Source organism: Ambystoma mexicanum, chromosome 9 (genome assembly GCF_040938575.1).
Source record: "Ambystoma mexicanum isolate Mex_15411 chromosome 9, UKY_AmexF1_1, whole genome shotgun sequence".
Lineage (NCBI taxonomy): Eukaryota > Metazoa > Chordata > Amphibia > Caudata > Ambystomatidae > Ambystoma > Ambystoma mexicanum.
Window position 1 is genome coordinate 196,720,795 of NC_090931.1, and position 20,682 is coordinate 196,741,476.

The 20,682-nt window shown below is 42.9% G+C and overlaps 1 protein-coding gene across 2 annotated transcripts in view; it reads right to left on the reverse strand.

Moving 5' to 3' along the window:
- SIDT2 (SID1 transmembrane family member 2) overlaps positions 1-20,682 on the reverse strand; it is a 546,488-nt gene that overhangs the window by 40,719 nt on the left and 485,087 nt on the right. For both annotated transcript variants that reach the window (XM_069614482.1, XM_069614483.1), the window contains exons 24-25: positions 6,962-7,072; positions 6,192-6,305 (exon numbers count right to left, since the gene is read on the reverse strand). In XM_069614482.1, the coding sequence (XP_069470583.1) occupies positions 6,192-6,305; positions 6,962-7,072 (225 nt within the window). The remainder of the gene's footprint in view (positions 1-6,191; positions 6,306-6,961; positions 7,073-20,682) is intronic.

Here is a 20,682-nt window from a genome sequence, read left to right on the forward strand (position 1 = left end):
AGTGACGCTTCCTCTGGAACGAGTGCCGGTCCCCAGAAGTCCGAGGGGCAGGTGGCGAGACCCTGACCTCAGCACTGAAGGCAGTGAGCCTTTTCCCGACAGCATGGCATTTGTTGGAGAGTTTGAGCAAGGGGAAACCTGGCATGCTTGTAAGGCTGAAGCGGGAGTTTTGCAGGAACGTATGAACCCTTTTTGTGAGCTTGAAGTCCACTATGGACCATACAGAGATGTATTATGGTACTTGTAGGGAAAATACAGAAATTAAGAAATCTGCCAATTGTCTATGAATTGTGAAACTAATTTGGCCCGAAAATAGAATTGTCTAGAAGCATGTTTAAGGGGTGGACTCCCGCTGTGATTTGAACATGGGAAAGGGAGTTATAATTCAGTAACATTGCTATCCTGACTGTATTTTATTCACCTTTTCATTGCATACCCCTTCACCCATTTAATAAAGAATTAGGGCCAGTGTAGGGTTATAAGATAGTCCTTTATTTTGACTAAAAGACTGACTAGGACATATTTTCTTTTATTTAATGGTTGAGATTACTCCCATTATAGCATTAGGGCAGGATAGGAAGTTTCCAACCCTATTGAAAACTATAATAAAGCTCTGTTGAACTTGCCTCTTGGGTCAGTGTCTAACTCGTGATACCATGGTTTCCTCACATACGGTCTGTTGAATGGCGGTAGCACAAGGTCACAATGTTTCAAGCATTTGAGGGAAAGGTTTCCACATCGTGGTGTACCAGTGAAACAGGGTGCGTTTGAGTAAAGTACCCTAGAGCAGGATGTTTGAGACAATGAAGGTGCGTTTGTGTAGAGTACCCTGAAGCATTGGGTTTGCATGAGTTATGCCACAAATATTGAGGAGCGTGGATCTGCCGGAAGCATGCTAGTGTATTCAGTGGATCGTCTTCTCGCCGGATTCACGTATAGTTGCTGAAATAATCACCAAATAGGCAAGCCAGATGAAGCGCAGTAACGTCTATATGCCATATGTAATCTGCAGTGCACTTCCTGTTCTGGATGTGTCAAGGTAACCCAGGAAGGGAGAACTGAAAGAGTCTCCAAGTAACTAGAACAAGACTGGATCTGTAAATAGTTATGTTTAACAGATCAAACCTGAGCAAACAAGAAACAAGCAAAGTAAAATGTAGCTGACATTATATATTGAGAAGAAAGAAGCCAGATTTCAACATTCCCAGTCAGAAGCGATCACATCCTCTATAGAACTGACCGACAGAAAGTCAGTGTGGGTTGTGGGGTTTTGCAACTCCAACAGATTTAGTGAACTGGGACCTGAGAGTTATCTTCCCCCTTCCTTTAGGACTTGAATAGCTCAGCGTCAGGTACATAGTACAGTCTGGCCTAGGGTACATGGTATCATTAATCTAAATCTATTTAATAATAATCATTCATTGCTTGTAGACGCACTGCAAATTCTATTGTTAAATCTAGTGCCAGGTATGCAGTTGGTTTAATCCTTAACTATCTAATCTACAGAGGCAAAGTTTTCCAAGACAGCATTGTGGTTCAGGAGCTGGCAGCTGATTGGTGGAGTTACTGCCCATGAAGCTTAAACAGGCATTCTAAACTGCATTTGATTGTTCTAGCTCATGCAGGAAGGGCCTGTGTGTGTAGCTCTTGTTTTAAGGCCTCTAGCAGGAAAAGCAGTGAAGTCCCTTTAGAAGAAATCATCTGTGAGCAGGATAATCAGTGTGGGCCAAGAGAAGCTGTGTTCTTGGTGGGAGCGCAGCATAACCAAGTTCAAGTTAATTACCAGGATATTAAGTCTTCGTGGGAACTGTAAATAATGTTCTTAGCTTCTTTTAAAAGTCTTAGTTTAGGTAATTAGTGAGGGACAAACATTGTGTGGCAGCGTGCAACGTTTCTTCTATGGTAAATGTTAAAAGTTAAAGGGGTCCTCATTGCTTCATTCAGCGCAACAGCCTGAAAAAAACTCTCTGATCAGTGCTCAGACAAGTCAAATCAGGGATAATGCAGACACCCTTATTCAGCGTTTAGTGAGATCAAGTAACATCAGTGCTGGGACATTTGTTAAGGTTGCATTCAGCATTAAAAAGGCACAGTTTAGAAAAAGTGAGTTGGGTCAGCATTGAATTTCAAGAGAACAGTTATTTTGAAGATTTTATCAACCTTGATGTTTTTGGTTCAACAGTGTACAAAAGTGTAGACAATCTCTGGATCTCGATTTTAAAGTTATGTTCAAATCCAAAACTCTGCAAAAGATTCGAATTGGAGTTTCCAAAAGAAATGCAAGAATTCACAAAGGTCTGAACTTTTTTTTAAATAAAAAAAAACACTCATGGAAACTTTCATTGAGGATCAGAAATCTATTCCAATTTCCTTTGATAATAATTCACAACCTTCTGGACAATAAAGATTTCCTCTCAGCTCTTCAAGGGGGAAAATGCAGATACTGATTGTTGCTTGGGGTTTAAAAGGGCGGGCCAGGGTTTGAGAGTGGTAATAACTTGCTTTTGTTTTCTCACCCTCTGCATATTATCTCTCAAATTTAAGACCGAAATCTGTTTATTTTATCCACTTCCCCTTTCCCTCAGGAGTGTTTGGATTTCAACTGCTAAAATACCAATTGTTGATCAGACGCCTCGGGTGTCGGAGGGGGGCGGGTTTTTTTTAAAACAGATTTTATTATTGTATTAACAGTGTAACTTACAGATTAACATATGCGTACACACCCATGCACATCCAGTTGTATCTGTGCCTTCCCTGCCCCCAACTCACCCCTCCCACATCCCAGCCTATTCCACTTGTATTCTCACCTATCAATTCCATCTGACTTTGCAGAGTATATGCTTACATCCCTATTCCGACCCTTGTGACAAGGCCTCAATTACCACTTGAGTGTCGCTATGCACTGAGGCCATCAGTTCCTGTACCATGTGCTGCAAGAGTTCTACGTTTTGTTCTTCTTGTTCCTGCCAGGCTGCCTCCTACCACACCAAGGTCTCTGCCTGAGCTATGTCTTCCCAGTACCGTTGGATCTTCGCACAAGCCCAAAACATGTGAACCAGATCTGCATTAATCAGACCACATTTGGGGCAGGTTTGTTCCGCTGCTTTGTTGAATTTGGCAATTTTCTTAGTTGTTAAATATGCCCTGTGAGTTATGTACAATTGGATGAACTGAAATCTCGCATTTCTGGACACTTTTCTATGATAGGCTTTTGCTTTACCCCAGTTAGCATCCGTCAATTGTTCCTGCAGATCTGCTTCCCAGCTCTTCCGGGGCTGCGCAAGCATATTCCCCTCCCGGGACATCAACAACACATAATCTCAATACCGTGGGCCGCCTTGTGAGATGTTGTAGAGCGTTTCTATTGTTTCGTCCCTTTGCAGTTCCCTGCCTGTACCCATCCATTTCTGTTTTAGCCCAGAGAGGAGTGCTGCATTTGTGATGTGCTGCCCAGTATGTAAACCAGTCTCTGAAGTGAGTATTCTGAAGTCCATAGGCCTCCCTTCCTGCAGTATGTCTCCCACTGTGGCTACTTCCATGGGTTCCCAAAACTTTCTCACATTTAATCTGACCTGTGGGTCTGCAGCCTTAAGTGTTACCAATGGGATCTGAGGTAAGTAGGGCAACTTTTTCTCTAACAAGGGACAAGCTCTACTCCATAACGCTTTACCCAACGTCATCAACAGCGGGGGTTTTGGGCTCTGTAGCACTTTGGGTCCATATCACCTCTTTTAGAAAGAATTGGGTACATGTTGGCTGTAGCAACAGTGTCTTGGTCTGCTCGTCCGACAGTCAGTTTGTGACAAATTGTAGTTGGCTCACCACAAAGTATGCTTCAAAATTGGGCACCTTTATACCACCCTAATCATATGGCTTTTGTAATTTCGCTAGTGCCATTCTGCATCTCGAACTGTGCCATAAAAAGCTATGACACGTAGAGTCAAGTTTCTTAAAGAAGCTTTTCTCTATGTCGTATGGGACATTAGCGAAAAAGAGGAGGAGCCTCGGGAGCACTTCCATTTTCAACAGAGAGGCCATACCCATCATCGAAAGCAGTAGTCTTGCCCAGAAAGCCATACATTCCTCTACTTTCGCTACCACCTTATTTGTGTTCTGTATGTGTTCTGTCTTGGGGTCGTGGAAGATTTCTATTCCTAGGTATTTAAACAAGTTCAATTCCCACTTAATCGGTAGCACCGGCAGTGTGTTCAGAGGTTTCCCCTTGTACCCTGCCAAGGGGAACAAGCACAATTTCTGCAAGCGAATCATGATGCCTGAAAGGTCTGCATAGCACTTAAACACATCCAAGACATACTGTAGGTTCATCTCCGGGTGCTGCAAGTATAAAAGCATGTCGTCGGCATATAGGGAAATCAAGTCACTACTGCCATGTGTAACTATGCCCCCCTCCAGGTACTCCTTCCGGAGATACATCGCCAAGGGTTCTAAGGCCAGTATAAACAACACAGGGGACCATGGGCAACCCTGCCTTGTACCTTTCTCTAGCGACCATTGGTCCGAGATGTGGTTCACTGTCTTAACTCTCGTTACCGGACTGCTATATAGCTGCCGTACCCATTTGATGTATGTGGGTCCTATGCCGAAACTCTTCAGTGCAGCAAATAACCATGGCCATCTAACCAAGTCGAATGCCTTGAATGCATCCAACGAGGCCACCGCATAGTGACTCTTACTGTCGCCAGTGTGACCAATGATGTGGTGTAATCTTCTCAGGTTACAAGTAATGTTCCTGTCTGGTCTGAGTGTATAAGTTTAGAGATTACCGGCTTAAGCCTGTTGGCCAATAGGGCTGTATTTTCCCTTCCTGATTGAGCAACGAGAGAGGCCTATATGACCCGCAATCAGTTTAGGGTTTGTTCGGCATCAATAAAGGGATAATAATGGATTCTCTCAAGGATATCGGCAGAGCACCTGTGTCTAGCGCTTTATTCAGCATTGTTAACAGTTTCCTCCAACAACCATATTCACTTTTCCAGGTTGAATTCTGATTGTCAGATTTAATGGCTTTAGTGAAGTATTTATCATTCTAGAACTGGCACATATCATTTTGAAGGAATTTTTATATGCATTCTGATTTCTAGTCCATTTTTACTAGCTTGGCTAATAAGTATTTTGAGCAGTGACCACTAGTGACCTTCAATTGGTGCAATGGAAGAATACCTTTTTATTGGTGATCACCTCTGCCCGGTGAGTTGGTGAGCCACAATCGTGATCTGCTGGCAAGGCTTCCTATGGTTTTTCCCTGCGATAAGTGTCTTTTATGGTCCTTCTTACAAAACGTTTGGTCAGAGTTTCATGTCAATTAGGAAAGAGTTTTTGCCATGATTTTTAAGAATCTTTACCATGATTCAGAGAGAATCCTCTACAATATGACTGCTAGGCAGGCTCCTAGGTTTTACTTGCGTACAAAGACCTTAAGAATGTTACCTACTAGCATTATAAACAAGCTGCCATCAAAAGCCTCAATTTCTCACTGAAACATCTCATGTATTAAATGTTTCATTCAGTATATTCCTCGACCAGAGGGAATGCATGTGCTTGAGTTAAGGGTGCAACAGTTTCAGTGTCATTTTGCTCTCAATAGAATTTGCAAAGCGACTACTTGATCTACTTCACTTAGCACTGTTCCATGGACTAAGAGCTGAAGATAACCTTTACAGTTTTGCCAATCCATGATCAATATAGTACCCTAGTACTATGGCAAGAATGGTTTCCTGGTATTTAAAATGTTGGCATGTTGCTTACCCTCTGACCGATCCGATTTTTATGATTCCATATCTTTCCAATTGTTTGAAGGGGAAGCTTGGCATACCCGCAACTATTGTATTTGAAGGCCTTTGACATCCTATGTAATTAATTGTAGTGAGTGATGATGGATGGAGGAAGAAAAACTAAAAGTGAGCTGATGTGGATGTGGACATGGACCGGGTGCAGATGCAAATGCATCTTTAGGATGTGTGAAAAAAGTGCTTCACTCGGTCTTTTTGGTCATGGATATCCATGTTCTGAACTAAGGGATACGAAAGACTATCAAAACAAGTAAAAAGTGATTTTTCAAACAGGGCATTACTGTGCATAAAGGCGAGTGTGTTGCTAAAACGCCTGGTGGTCCTGTTGGCCTGCAGTGGAGCTATAGAGAACTGAGGATTATTGCACATTGGGCCACTCACCAGGAAGGATCCAAACATGGCGATGGAGGACAGGAAATGCCAGATGTCATGGTCATCAAAGAAGTTCAGCAGGATGCAGTCTCGGTTGTGTTCTCGTGACTCGGCTGGAGTTTTCTGTAAAGTCAACAGAAAGGGTGATGTGAGCTGAAAAACTCTGCCAGCATTACTCCGCTATAATACCAGTGAAAACAAAACAGGTATCCCCCACTGGGTGTCTTCACATTCACCACACCTTCCTATGGGAGCAAAAAAGGGGATTTGTGTGGAGATGGAGTCCGTGTCCCAATATATGGTTCTACGTCCTTCGATCAGACTAAATTATATTGTGATAATTCACTTCAGTGAAGTGGCATTTCTTAGTTTTTGTATTATTGGGTGGTCCCGCCAATATTCTCCTACCCACCTCCCACCCTCCTACTGACCCTACCCTTATTCACCTAAACATATTCATGCAGATTACATTGCCCCAATGTAATGTCTTTAAAGTAAATTACCACAATGTAGTTTAATTTGATGAAAGGGCAGTGCACACAATGATACATATGTACAGTAGAAGTGATTCCCAACTACGATGGACTGCGGAGGGGCCACTGCCTAGGAATAACTGCCTTGGTTATTCAATAATGCCTTTTTCTAGAAAGGGCGATTGTTTAGTAGATATTTAACAACAAGTCTCCTTATATAATTCATGAGGTTTCTCTTCCCTGTTAATGTTGTATGTGTAGTCCGCATACCAGTGCAGAGGCGGCATCAAAGCAAGCTGTGCTCACCTGCCAGGTGCTGAGACCCTGGAAGAAGAAGAACAGGGCGAATCCCCACACAACGGAGGTGCAGATGATGCACATGAAAGGGATGAACTTTATCCGCTCGCCACTGCGGAGCTGCATCACAAGAAAGAAAAACAAAAAAGCAGGTTTGAATATTCCATTTGCCACAGATGCCAATAGACTCCTTTCCTCAACGCAAACGGGAAGGGGGCTGTAAGGGAGATTGCTCTATGGCTCAATTTCTTAGACTCCAATAAACCGCTCTAATTGGCTCACAGGGTGTATTGATTCGAGTGTCTCACTCCCCACGTGGTAGAATGGCCAGAGCAGTCAAGCCAACTGTTGGGGAGATTTTCTTTTTAGAATTCCTCTGGTGCCGGATTCCCAAGACTAACCCAGTAGTGTGTGCATAGTGAGACCACCCAAACACTCAATGATAACGAGCAGACTGGTATCAAGTTAAGCAGTCAGGCAGACACAAGCAGACAACAAAATACAATCCTGTAGACTGGAAATATTTTAACTGTTTCAACAAATGCAATACGAAAAATAAATCTAGGTAAATAGGTAAGTAAACAGATAACCTGTTTACTTACGTTCTTTACTGTTTTGTTGCATACTAACTCCTTCAAAAGCCAGTCAAACACAGGTGAAATTCTACCCTTTGTTTATTATTTGTATGGCGCACCGAACCCTAAGGTAACTGGGCGCAAGCAGTACAGGTAGGCGTTAGGCTTAGGTTACATGATACAGAGAAATCGGAGCGAGGTTTTACCTAGTAAAAGGTGTACGCTTCCCATTATTGCATAGTTTGCAGGGTATTCGAGCGTCAAGCAGGGAGAGCAAACAACATAAGTACATAGAGGGCATCAGCAAATAAATCATTTGGTAGCATGTAGCATGTCATTTAACTAACACATTATTCTTAGAGTTTAGGACCCTGTATGAATATCATTGCTTCTCAGCCATTTCTGAATGTTACGCCTGAAGCGGAGGTAAGTTTGATCAGCTCATAGTGTAAGAGGGAGCGAGTTCCACGTTTGTGCTGCCTTTCATTGAAAGATTTACTCGTAAAGTGTGGTATGGTTCTAACTGTCAGGAACTGAATCATGCACACAGACACAAAATAAAGTAAATGGAGACTGATCTGTAAAGAACTCAGTTCACCCGTAGGAATCAACAGGGCCATGCAAATACTAGGGAAGGTGCACCGAAAGTAGATGGGAGTGGTTTATCACAATGCTTATAAAAAACAGGACACTAAAAAAATAGAGGGCTTGCTCCTAAGACTCCAGGATTCCTCTGGGGTACAAAGGAAACATGTCAGTTATTAAGTATTTATCATTTTTATAGATACTTTTTAGGAGTTTCTGAAGATTTGTCCATAAGGTTTATGGGGCAAAGCCAATATTTTTCTCACTGGTATAGACAAAAGGTAAGCAAGTTATTTTTACAGCCCAAATATGCAAAAACCACCCAGATGAGGAGTGTGTACGCCTGCCTGTGGCGACCTCCCCTGGAACAATGTTTCTGCAATCCCATGAGGTGTCCAGAAGGACCTGCACTGCTGAAGTCTTCACCTTTGGTGTCTTCTAAACCAGCCGGTAACAGTCTATTGAGCAATGTGACCAGCTCCTGACCTGAAAAGTGACCTCTGCACCTGCTTCCCTCATGCAAACGAAGGATGGAGGTTTGTGTCCCCAGTAAATTCTGGAAGACTTTCAGTGTTACCTGGAAGAATTAGAGAGCTGGTGCAAGTTAACATACCTGTTACTGCCCCCCCTCCTGTCCTCCAGTAGCATTGGGTGTAAAGCCTTGTCCCAAGCTCCCTCTTGCCTGGCATCTGGTCATCAAACCTGTGATGAGGACCCTTTCCTAGGCTTAGCTTTAAAGTACTTTCTAAAGCACCAACACAGCCTACTGAATCATTCCTGAAATACCTTCACCTGGAGAAACCATAGTTTGGAACTTGTGACTTTTGGGCAAAAGGGCCCATACATTTTAGAGCTGGACTTCATAAGGACAGAGGGAACGTGTTCTGTAGTGTACATAGTTCAAACCCTCACAATGTACATGGGGTTCCCTGTGTTCTCAATGGAATTCACAGGAGTCTGTGATATCAAGGAACCCTATGATGCTTTAGAATGTTAGGTTTTGAGTGTGTGTCAGTTAGAGCTGGTCAAGGTGGAGAGAGGCTGCATCCCAAGAGTTGTGAACTAAACACGTTTACTTACCTTTACCTGGTGTTGGACCTCACTATATTGGCGACGAAGGGAGCAGCTGCCCGGGCTGCAGTGAAGAGAGGCAGCAGGGTGGTGAACCCACGACCTAAGGATCCCAGCTCACTCAGGGTTTCCACACACCAAATGCAGGTGGAGCCACTGAAGTTGGGCAACGGTTGTAGCACACTGTGCAGAGGATTACAGGTCTCCGCAACAGACATTGAGGCGAAGCGCAGCGTCATGGCGCCACTGGCCCGCTCCCAACTCTGCTATACATAGGGAGTGCCAGGACCCATAGTGCCCCGACAGTGCCCCGATCCTCATTGCTGGATATTTGTGGATATACGTACCAAGCGGCACACAGGTCTGCTTGGGATACAGAAATAGTGTGCCAACGCAGTATGGCACTGTCGCGCGGATCCAGAGCGATCCCAGCAGTGGTGTTGGCCCGCCTGAGCGTGACTGCACGCGGGATTTAGAGGAAAGGACCCCAATGCATCAAACAACGTGGTGACCATCTTGTTTATGAATGGTTGCTATGGCCACAGGGCCGCCGGCTATGATTGAGAGGGTGAACGATGATCAGTAACAATTGATCACTCTCCTCCTCATCCCAGTGAAAGGGAATATTGGAAGTTTAAAAAAGAAAAGAAAAATGAGCCAAAGACTGTCACGGTGAAAATTGTTTTGCCATAATCTAACAGTTAAAAAGAAAAAAATAGAGCAAGCTCATTGTGTTTTTTAAAAATTAATAAACTTTTTTTTCAAAATAAAAGCAAAGAGTTCACTGTGACAAGTGACACTAGGTTATTTTGTTCTCTACGTTGCTAGTTAAGAGTCATGGCGAACATACCTGGTCCAGCGTTTGTTTTGCTGCAAGGTTGTGGGGAACCAGTCATCAGATGTAAGGAGTGGAAAGAAGATTTTTGTAAGGTTTATTCTTGCTGTCTATGGGTCAAATTTGTCCATGGAAAGGAAAGATGCTCTCCTGTATCATTGTCTGGGTTATGGTAGTTGAGAAGTATTGAAAAAATTGCTTGAGCCAACAATGGAAGAAGAAGCTTTAAGCTCTTGAATTGAGCATTTTGAAACTGGATAAGCATTATGAAGTCAAAGAGAACAAGATTCTTGCAAGATACCGCGTTGCCATCAGGGAACAAAAAAAAAAGGAGAGCGCTTTAAGGAATTTCTCACAGCGTTGAGAGGATTGGCTGTAAGTGTCAATTTAGACCGTGTTGTCAGGAAAAACAACTTTGAGATCAATTGATGATTAAATCTGCTGAGAATAAGGTACGTGACAAGTTATGGAAAGAGAAGGATCCAGATTTAGACAGGGCTGTGGAGATTGCAAAGAGTGTGGAGCACACAGCGACGTGCATTAAAGAATTGGACAAAGAGTAGAGCTGTTGTGGACAATTCCAGAAAAGTTATGGAACAGACTGAGACAAGTATGGTGCGGAAGGATAGGCCGCCAGTTAAAGCGTTTGGCAAAGGAGAAAATACTGCCAGAGAGAAAGAAAGCGACTGGAGAAGCTGAGGAAGGAAGAAAGAAACAGAGGAAGAGGTTTCCAAAGCAACCAGAGAGAAATAGTTAGTGGTCATGGAGGCTCACGATCCTTTAGAGGATGTTATAGATGTGGTAGTAGTGAACACTTTGCAAGAGATAGGAGTGCAAAGCGGTTTTTGTGGAATGTAGACGCTGTGGTAGAAAAGGACACCGGTCTAAGTGCTGTCGGTTTTGGGGTGGCAAAGCAGGAACCATAGAAGAGGATGTTGATGAGGTCCAGGATGTCTATGATGGACTGGATTTGGCACAGGTGGTGGATGCCATTCGTGAGATTAAGACAAAGAAACCCAGAACATTGATTGATGTCCATGGGGTGGCAATTGAGATGCTAGTTGACAGTGATGCAGAACACACCTTGATCAGTAAAAGGTCATGGGAGGAGAGATCGGTTAAGTGTTTGTTCAAGGAGGCAAAAGTGAAAGCGAATGCTTATGGTGAGAACTCCATAAGGAGTATTGGCGAGTTAGATGCCAAGTTGTCATTCAAAGGTAAGACCACCATCAGTAAGATATATGCAACAAGTGCAGGGGCTAATTTATTGTCTTGGAGCTGCCACAATGGAAAAGAACAAGTGCATAATGGATGTAATTTGGCTCAGTCAGACCCTAATGAAGGAGTGGCATCTGAGCCTAATGTGTGTGATGAAAATGAGGTGGCTAAATGGGCCCCCAATGTGTTCAGGAGTGGTGTTGGGTGTCTGAAAGGTTTTTTTTCCTCACAAAATCAAGCTTTACAAATCTTCTATTTCATTTGTTGCCAAGCTTTGGCCAGTTCCCCTGACATGCAAAACGGATGTTGAACTGGAGATTGAAAGGATGCTCAAAGAGGGCATCACTGAGTGATCAGAAGCATCAGAATGGGTGAGCCCGATTGTGATCTTGAAGAAACCCAATGGTGCGATGCGATAAGACTGTGTATAGATCTCAGACAAGTCAACAAAAAGATTGTTACAGAAAAGCTTCCTTCACCTAAAATGTACTAAATGATTACGGATGGTTCCAAGGTTTATTCGTTGTTAGACCTCAAATCTGCCTATCACCAGATTCAAATGCATCCTGATACTCATGATGTTCCTACCTTAATCACACATGTGGGTTTATTCAAATGTTTCAGGATGCCATTTGGTCTGATATCAGCTGCTAGAGGCAATTAAGGAGTATCTGAAGGATTTACAGATGCCACAGGTAACGGTGAGCAGCAGGGAGATGTTGGAGGGGGATATAAGAGAGGAAGAGGTGGAAAAAGTGATAAAGGGCCTCCCTATAAATATAAATAAACCTGATTTACAGCAGTCTTTTATAAAGGTATTCAAAAAAGAATTAGTACTAGTATTAACAAACCTGTTTAAATCGTTTAAAAACCATGGAAGTATAACCCGGACAATGACCGAAGCAAAAGTGATCCTATTGGGGAAACCAAATTAGGATTTGACATTATGCATTTCATACAGACCTATAGCATTATTAAATATTGATGCAAAAATGTATACAGGGATTTTAGCTGAAAGGTTGAAATATATTCTCTCATTATTGATAGGTCAGGACCAATCTGGATTAATAATGGGGAGACAAACGTGGGATAACACGAGAAGGGTGATGCACCTGATAGAGAAAGTGGCTAATAACAATGTTCCTGCCACCTTGATATGCTTAGATGCTGAAAAGGCATTTGATGGAGTTGAATGGCCCTTTCTATTTCGAGACAATGAAACATATGGGTTTTGGTCTGAGATTTATACAAATAGTAGAGGTCAATTATGACTACACGGCAAGGCACCTCTCTGTTAATCTAAGCATATCGGAGGTTATAAATATTGAACGAGGGAAAAGACAAGGTTGTCCCCTCTCCCCCTTATTATACCTGATATATTTGGAACCCCTGTTATTTTCGATTCTGCAAAATTATACTATAATGGGGATTGTTTTTGGGGGAGAAATGCATAAGACAGCAGCATATGCGGATGATATGCTAATGACGCTGACGAAACCTGAAACTACGATTCCGGCACTGGTAAAAGTACTGGAAGAACAGGAGAAATTGTCTGTCTGGTCTTAAAATTAATATGGCAAAATCTGAACTTATGGGGTTGGGTCTCTCAAAAGAGCATAAATATGTATACATATGTATAAATTCTGCAAGTTTCGTACATCCGCTAGTGAGTGAACATATCTGGGGGTAAAGCTGACTAATAAGGTTACCCATGTATATAAGGCAAATTAGCTGAATTCTTTACCGAAAATAAAGGATAGATAGATGGAGCCCCCTGAGAGTGTCCTGATTGGGGCATATTAATACTGTTAAGATGGTAAGGTTGCCAAGTTTGCTTTATTTGTTTCAAGCCATCCCTATCCCAAACCCCCTGGAGTTTTTCAAAACAGCAAATACATTGATATTGAAATTTATTTGGCAAAATAAACATCTGAGAGTTTGTTTAGAGTTGGTAACAAACCCTAAGAGCAGAGGAGGATTAGGCCTTCCAAACATGAGCAAATATTATGAAGCGGCTCAGTTATGGGTGAGCCACGAATGGTTTACTAATAATAGGGAGAACATTTGGGCACGTATGGATAGAGCGTTGGCAGGGGTGACACTATCAAAGCTTTTATGGTTACCAGTAAAAGGACAGACCATTAAGCTCTCGAAGAAGTACAGTATTGAGGGCAACGTGTGACATATGGGACCACTATTTAAAGAAGGGAAACCTATCGACATATCCATTTCCATTTACGCCCTTATTTGAAAATCTGCAGTTCTCTCCAGGACTGTCAAAAGGGGCTTTTAGCCAATGGAAGAAACAAGGATGCTTGAAGTTAGCCGACATGACAAGTGAAGGGGACATAGCACATTCAAATTTTGTAAAAGACAGACTTAAAAGAGACAGATTTGAACATAGTCAAATGAGACATTGGCTGTAAATAGGAAAGCTGCAAATAGACCTTTAACACATTTTGAGATGTATATAAATACCCATGCGGGAGATAGACATTTGGTATCGCAATTGTATCCGATTTGATAAGCATGTAATCCCCAGCTAGTTAGCCCTATGAAACGGCATGGGAGGGAACTTTAGGAGAAGGCATCTCACAGAAGCAGTGGGAACAACTGTGGAACCACGTTCCGTAATTGACTCGCTGTTAGGGAGAATTCTCTGTTTAGGCTGAATTTCCTAACCTAGTGAGTCCCCCAGCAGCTTTGCTGGATTTCTGGGGTTTATTTTGTTCTCCTGCCAAGAGTTAGACTCTTTTACCCTCACTCTTGGACATGATTTGAGTGTGTTTCTTTAACTCTAGATGTGTTAGATGGGCTATGCGGTCTTTTACTCCATAGGGCTTCATGTGTTTTTGTGATGTGTGTTACACAGCACCCTCAGTGCAGTAACACAGGGGTGTCATAGTGACTCCCCAGTATAGACCCCATACCCTGGGACTGACTACAGTCTCCCAGGGCCTGTAAAGTCACCATTGACTTTACTAGTCTTAAATTCTGAACAGAACCAGTACAAACCATCATATTGTGGACGTACTGGCTGGGGCAATTCAATTGCCCCGGGGTCTGTTAGTCGAGGGGGCACGTCTCCGCCCCCCTGATCGAGTTTTGGCTGGTGGCAGTGGATACTACTTTTTATATTCAACCGCGAATATTTCTCTATGGGATTTTCCCATTGTTTGAGGCTACTATCTTTATTTATTTAATTAATTACGATAGCCTCAAACATATTGCCGGTTTATTTATTTAATATTCATTCTACGGTGGTATTTTTTGCCAAAACTCTGTTCTAACATGGCGTTTGTGTTCTCTTCTGTGACTCCAACCCAAGTCGAGCCCTTTGTTCCACTTTTTGGTGGGCTTCTCCACAGAAGCCCTCCAAAGTGGTGCCACTCTGTCTGGGGTACTTGGGTGGGGTGGAGGGGGATTTAGGCACCCTGGACTGAGTTGCCTAGGCAACTCAAGTCGCACTCCGTCCTGATTGGCCCAAGTGGTGAGTCGGCCGGCTCACCACTTAGCATGTTTGAGTGACAACTAGGCTGAGTGAATGGGGGTTTTCTGCATAAAAGCAGGGCTTTGGGGACTGGAACTTCAGAAGTCGCCACAGGACCTAAGAATCCGACGAGGGAGAAGCTGAGCCGACCTGCCACGACGACACCACTGGTGGAGCCCTGCTGGACCGTCTCACCACTTTTCCCAACGACAGAGGAGATCTCCCGCCGGAGAGTCTTCTTCCTTTGACTGGTGGGGATAACCAGTTTCACCGTCTTTTCGCCTTCCCGACTTATCTCGTGGCCGCCTTGCCTGTGCCAAGCACCCCGGAAATCGGGATACCACGTTTTAGCACGACCGCGAATGAAAGGGTAATACCTTTAACCGGAAAACTCCGCGGCTGGTTTCTTCCCTGGCAGTGCAACGACCTTCATCTTTCCTCCAAGTCGAGATCTTCTCTTCCCCTGGACGACGAGACTTGCACCCGCTGGCAGGAACAACTTCCACCCCTGGAGGATCCTTCCCACTTAAGGTACCGTGTCCCGCCCGGCTTCCCTTGCCACCGACTGTACGGGGTAGATTTAGCCCCCGGCTTTCGAACCTGGGTCAGCCTGGGACACCCTGGCTAAACTTTTCTGAGCCTCTCTAAACTCTTTTCAAACACTCTGCAAGACTTTCTAAGGCTAGTGTAACGGTGTGATCTTGGGCGCATTTATGCTCTGCTCTCTCTAAGAGTGGGCCCAGCCTATGGACTTTGGCTCACAAAGTGGCTTTTGCTCTTCTGCCTTGCTAATAGTGTTCCTAAATCTTAGAGGGGTATACCTTTCCATATTCTGTCTTTTTCCCTCCCTTCTTCATAAACTTATTGGAGTGCCATCTATAGTTAAGCGCTCACCTCTGTATGGAAATAAGTGGTGTTAACTAAGACTTCTCTGATAAGGAACAAGGGTTGTATATATTATAATAGTAACTGTGTTTAGAGTGTTTACCATAAGAGTGCTGGAGTGTTTCAAACAGTGTGTTTTTAAATAAATAATGATATACTTTGATACCAAAGCTCTGGCCAATGTTTGCTTGTATTGTTGTATCTGAGTGCCTATTGTGTATACTTTGCATACTGCCTAACTCTTCTTGAGGGAAGTCTGACTGCTCAGCCACAGCTACCAGGTAAATCTGGGTGGTACAGACTGCTACCAAGTGGGTTTACTGCCAACACCTGTAGTCCTAAATCTTTTGCAGTGTTAACAAAGGGAACTGCACTGGTTTCTGCCTAACACTCGCTCCCTACAATTAAGAGAAATGTGATATAAAATAATGATGCAGTGGCATTACACACCTCAAAGGTTACATAGAATGTATAATACATTGTCATCTGAATGTTGGAGGAGCTGTAAGGTGTAGGGAGACTTTTGGAACCATGTTAAAATACAAATGAAGAATATGTATCTAGGAATAGGTTCTCTCTTAGTAGGTGAAAGTTTGTGTGGGTTGCTGGGGCCTGTGTTAGGACAAGTTCCGAAACCAACGAAGAAAGCATCAATGCGTATGCTGATAGCTGCATGGTTAGTTCTAGCAAAAAAATTGAAAAGTATGGATCCCCTGACAATAATGATCTGGGAGCACAAATTGTGGGAAGTACGAACAATGCAATGGATAACACAGGATTCAGGGAGAGCTCCATATGGTTAGGAATGATTGGAGAGTGATGTTGGAATATTTGAGAAGAGATTTCTTGCTGCAATGGTGCCCACAAAACATTTGCTAGTTGGACATTAAGTGAACTTTTGCCCCAAACTATGGATGATTGAACAATGAGACACAGATCAATGTTCACGAGATTGAAATAACTAAGGAACTGTGATTTTGAGGGGGCGCAAAGTTGGGAGGGGGGTTCTTTTCTTATTTGCATGCGTAATTGGAAATGTTAATAAAAATAATTCTAAAAAATAAAAAGACCATTGTGCTTCTTAGGAACAGAGGACTCAACAATCCTCTTCCTTGATGTGCCTGTCTGCAGTGGTTGTGTGTCATTACATCAAAGTCATTTCACAGGCACCCCTTGTGCCATTTACTCATTTGTTCTAAGAGAAGGAAGAGTGCTATGTAGTGTACATAGTTCAAACCATTATAGTGTACATAGTTGTTTTATGTAGTGTACATAGTTCAAACCCGCACAGTGTACATGGTTCTCCTCGTGTTCTCAATGGAACCCACAGCAGCCTGCGACATCAATGAACCCTATAATGTGTTGGAATGTTAGGTTTTGGGTGTGTCTCAGCTGGTCAAGGTGGAGAGAGGCTGCAGCTTTGTGAACTAAATAAACATATGTTCACTTACCTTTACCTAGTGTTGGACCTCATTAGAGAACGCTTATTCTGTCTAGTCTATTTTTCTTACTCGACTATTGAACACTGGTATCTAATTCATATGCCTATTTAATCACCCATATTGTGAATGTGCATATATGTTATATATGGTTTTGATTGACATTACTTACCTGTGATTTAATATACTTAGTGTGTTCCTAAAGGCCTAATAAACATTTATTTTTATATACTCAGTGTCTAACTTAGATTTTTGGTGTCCTGTGTGACTCGGTGTAGCCCTAGACCACTCCAACACTTTTCCTGAGACTAAGACTTGACTGCTTGCTCAATTACCTTGATTGGGTTTTGGTTAACCACAGTGTCCTTCCGAGTTTACTATGAATAAGGTAGCCTCCCAAAATCCTCCCGCAGTGGCTAATTTTGGAAATCCATTGTATTTTAAAGGCCTAATAAATCACTGTATATTTTCATACTTCGCTCCGTTACCTACCTTGACTGGGTTTGGCTAGACTTCAGTGTCTTTCCTGTTCACCATAATGGGTGGGTCACCCAAAATACACCTTCAGAGTTGATTTGTGGAAATCCATCTTAACCGGAAGCTTTTGGTGAGGAAAAGATAGAGGAAGTGAAGACAAAGGCTCCGACTAAGGGGAAGACAGAGCAGGAAAGGGCAGAGGACCTGACAAAAAGAAAGTTTGGGGGCCCCGATCTAGGAGAAAGAAGGTGCCCCAGAAGGAGGCACAGTATGTGAAGGTGGAGGCTTCAACCAAGGATTTGAAACAGGGAAAGGTCCCCTGGGGACTGTTCAGATGGATTTCCAAAATCAACCACGTGGGTCAATTATGGAGGGCCAAACGATCATGGTAAAAAGGGAAATGCAGAAGTCCAGCCAAGCTTAATCAAGTTGTGGTAGCAGAGCGGCAAGGCTTAGACTCTGGAGGAGTTTGAGAGCGGTCTAAGGCTACAATATGTCCACACAGAGCATCATCAATAATTCCACTCAGACAGTTAAATACAAAAAAGTACAATGATATATTGTCAGGCTGAGATCCTGGTGTCTGCGGAAGCTGCTGAGCCCCCGACAATCCACCCAAAATGTGGCACTCTGAGCTGATACTATAAACTGCTCAGTTTACCTCACTTCCAGGGGAAAGGGGGAAGGGACAAATTAACAAACACCAGGCTGGAAGCTATTAACTAGCTGGTTCTTCATCTGTAGTAAAAACATAAACATATATACACCTTGTTATTCATTGAGTACTATACTAACCTTAATTCTCAATATCCTTTACCAAAAAAAGTAAAAAAACCATACCTGGAACTTCTCTACAGAATGCCCAGAGAAGTGATAAGCTGACTAGACTTCCTTACTAGTTGACTTGAATCTCAATGATCATTCAGCCTTCTCAGTAGGTCCATGAATGTGAAATTAACTTTGCAGATATCTTCTAAAAACTCAAGAAGCTTGAACAAAGTCTTAAGTTCATTAAAAGTAAATGGAAGTTGTAGTGTTTCTGGAAAGTTCTTATATTTCTTATTAACTGCCTTTGAAACTTGCGACAAAAAATTTCACGTGGAAATATCTTGCACACGCATAAAAATCCAAACTGAGTGTAGAACGTACACGCGCTGAAAACCAAACCGCGGAAAAATGCACATGCGCTTATTCAAGGAGCGAGTAAAAAGCACATGCGATAATGTCCATTCCGTGGGAAAAAATACACACGCGCTTTATCCAAGTAGCGAATAAACGCACACGCGCTGAAGTCTAAACCGCGGGAAAAATCCACACGCGCTTATCCAAGAAGCGAGTAAACGCACACGCGCTGAAGTCTAAACCGCGGGAAAGATCCACACGCGCTTATCCAAGGAGCGAGTAAAAAGCACACGCGCTGAAAACCAACCACGGGTAGAAAAATACACGCTCTAAAGTATCACGTGACACAAAAGAGCTTGCGCTAGATTCTCAAGCGAAGACTTTCACGCGCAGGCTTCTGTTAACGGAAAAACCATGCGCTTGATAGAAAAAACATAGCGTAACAAAGAAAAACAAACGATAGCACTACCGTGCTATTAAATGTCTTCATATGAGTTTAAAATCAATTTAACTCTTCAACAAGAACATTAGATAAAGAGTTTTGAGTTTTAAAAGAACTTATCTTGTGAAGAGTCTTGGAAATTTATTTTCTTAGGCAACTTGAAATCTTATTACTCCTGTCCTGTGCCAAAACGAACTCCATAAAGATTCCTGCTTACTTTCCAAAGAAGCCGCTCGACTGCTTGAAACTTGAAACCCCTGAACAAGTTAAGCAGGAGCAGCTTAGTACACGACCTCTCAGCTGGGCAAAGACGATGAAAGGCAGTTTAGAATGTTCACTGTCTTCCCTATAAACAATCACCAGCCAATTAGAATTTAGACTGAGGACCTCCATATTGGCTTGGGGCATTCTCCATAGACTGCAATGAATGTTAAGGGCAAAATTGGCTGTTTTAAAATTAAACTCCATAAAAACTTCCCAAAACCTTTCTATACTAAATCTCCCCAAACCCAATGTAATTGAGAATATGCCACTGTAACCTGACAGTACCTGACATATATTAGGCCTTTAAAATATGCATTAAGAAAGTAAATCTCTCCACAATTATTGTCACATGCTTCCTATCAAATACATATATACATTCACTATTGTGAGAAGATATGAAAGCATAAGATTCAAAACCAGTGCAATACAGGCAAGTAGTTAGGCCGGGAGGATAGCTCATGGGCAACGTACTTGTCTTGGAAGCAAAAATCACACTGAGGAAGCATGGACCACAGGCTTCGAGGCCGGATTCCGGGATGAAGAGCGATATAAAAGCCCAATTTAAATTTATTTTTTTAGCCAGATGCATAAAACAGAGCAGAAACCCTTTAAAGCAACACTAAACAGTTCCCTATTATTTATTAAGTCCACCCCTGGGATTGTTTGGGGACTAGTGCCCTAAAGACATCAGTTCCAAAAGATATACTTTCCTGTTAGGTTTTATTATGTTATTGGACGATACTAGCTCAAAATGTTAAGGACATTTCTGTTAAGTAACTTTCTCAATCCCACTACATTAGGGAAGACCCAGGAAGGGATGCTTGACTACACCACCAATGATCTGAGTCAGGAAATAAAGAGATATATTTTACGCCTATGTAATCCTATGGAGGAGAGTAAGGAAAAGAAACAGGGGTGCTAACTTACCCCACTTACTCAGATTTCTTCAGGAGGACACTGCAGAGGTTCCGGATTCTGCTGAGGACATGTTCTTCTCTGCTTGGTGCAGTCAAGGGCAGTCCACTAGTCGCAGGTGCAGAGGTTACCTTTGAATGCAGGATTTGGTTTCGGTCAGTCGAAGTACCTGAATCGCAGTTGCAGGGACTGTCCAGCTGGACACCCTTGCGAAGAAAGGAAGAAGAATTCTGCAAAGCAGGCGACCTCAGGACACCTCCAGGGAGCAAAGAAGATGGGTTGCAATGGGAGTCACCACGATCAGGCGGTGAGAGGCGATCTTCTATGGACGAAGAAAGGAGCAGGTTCTGCACAGCTTCTGTTGGGATTAGAACAGATGTCTTGTAGTAGAAGATCCTCCATGTTCCAAGGA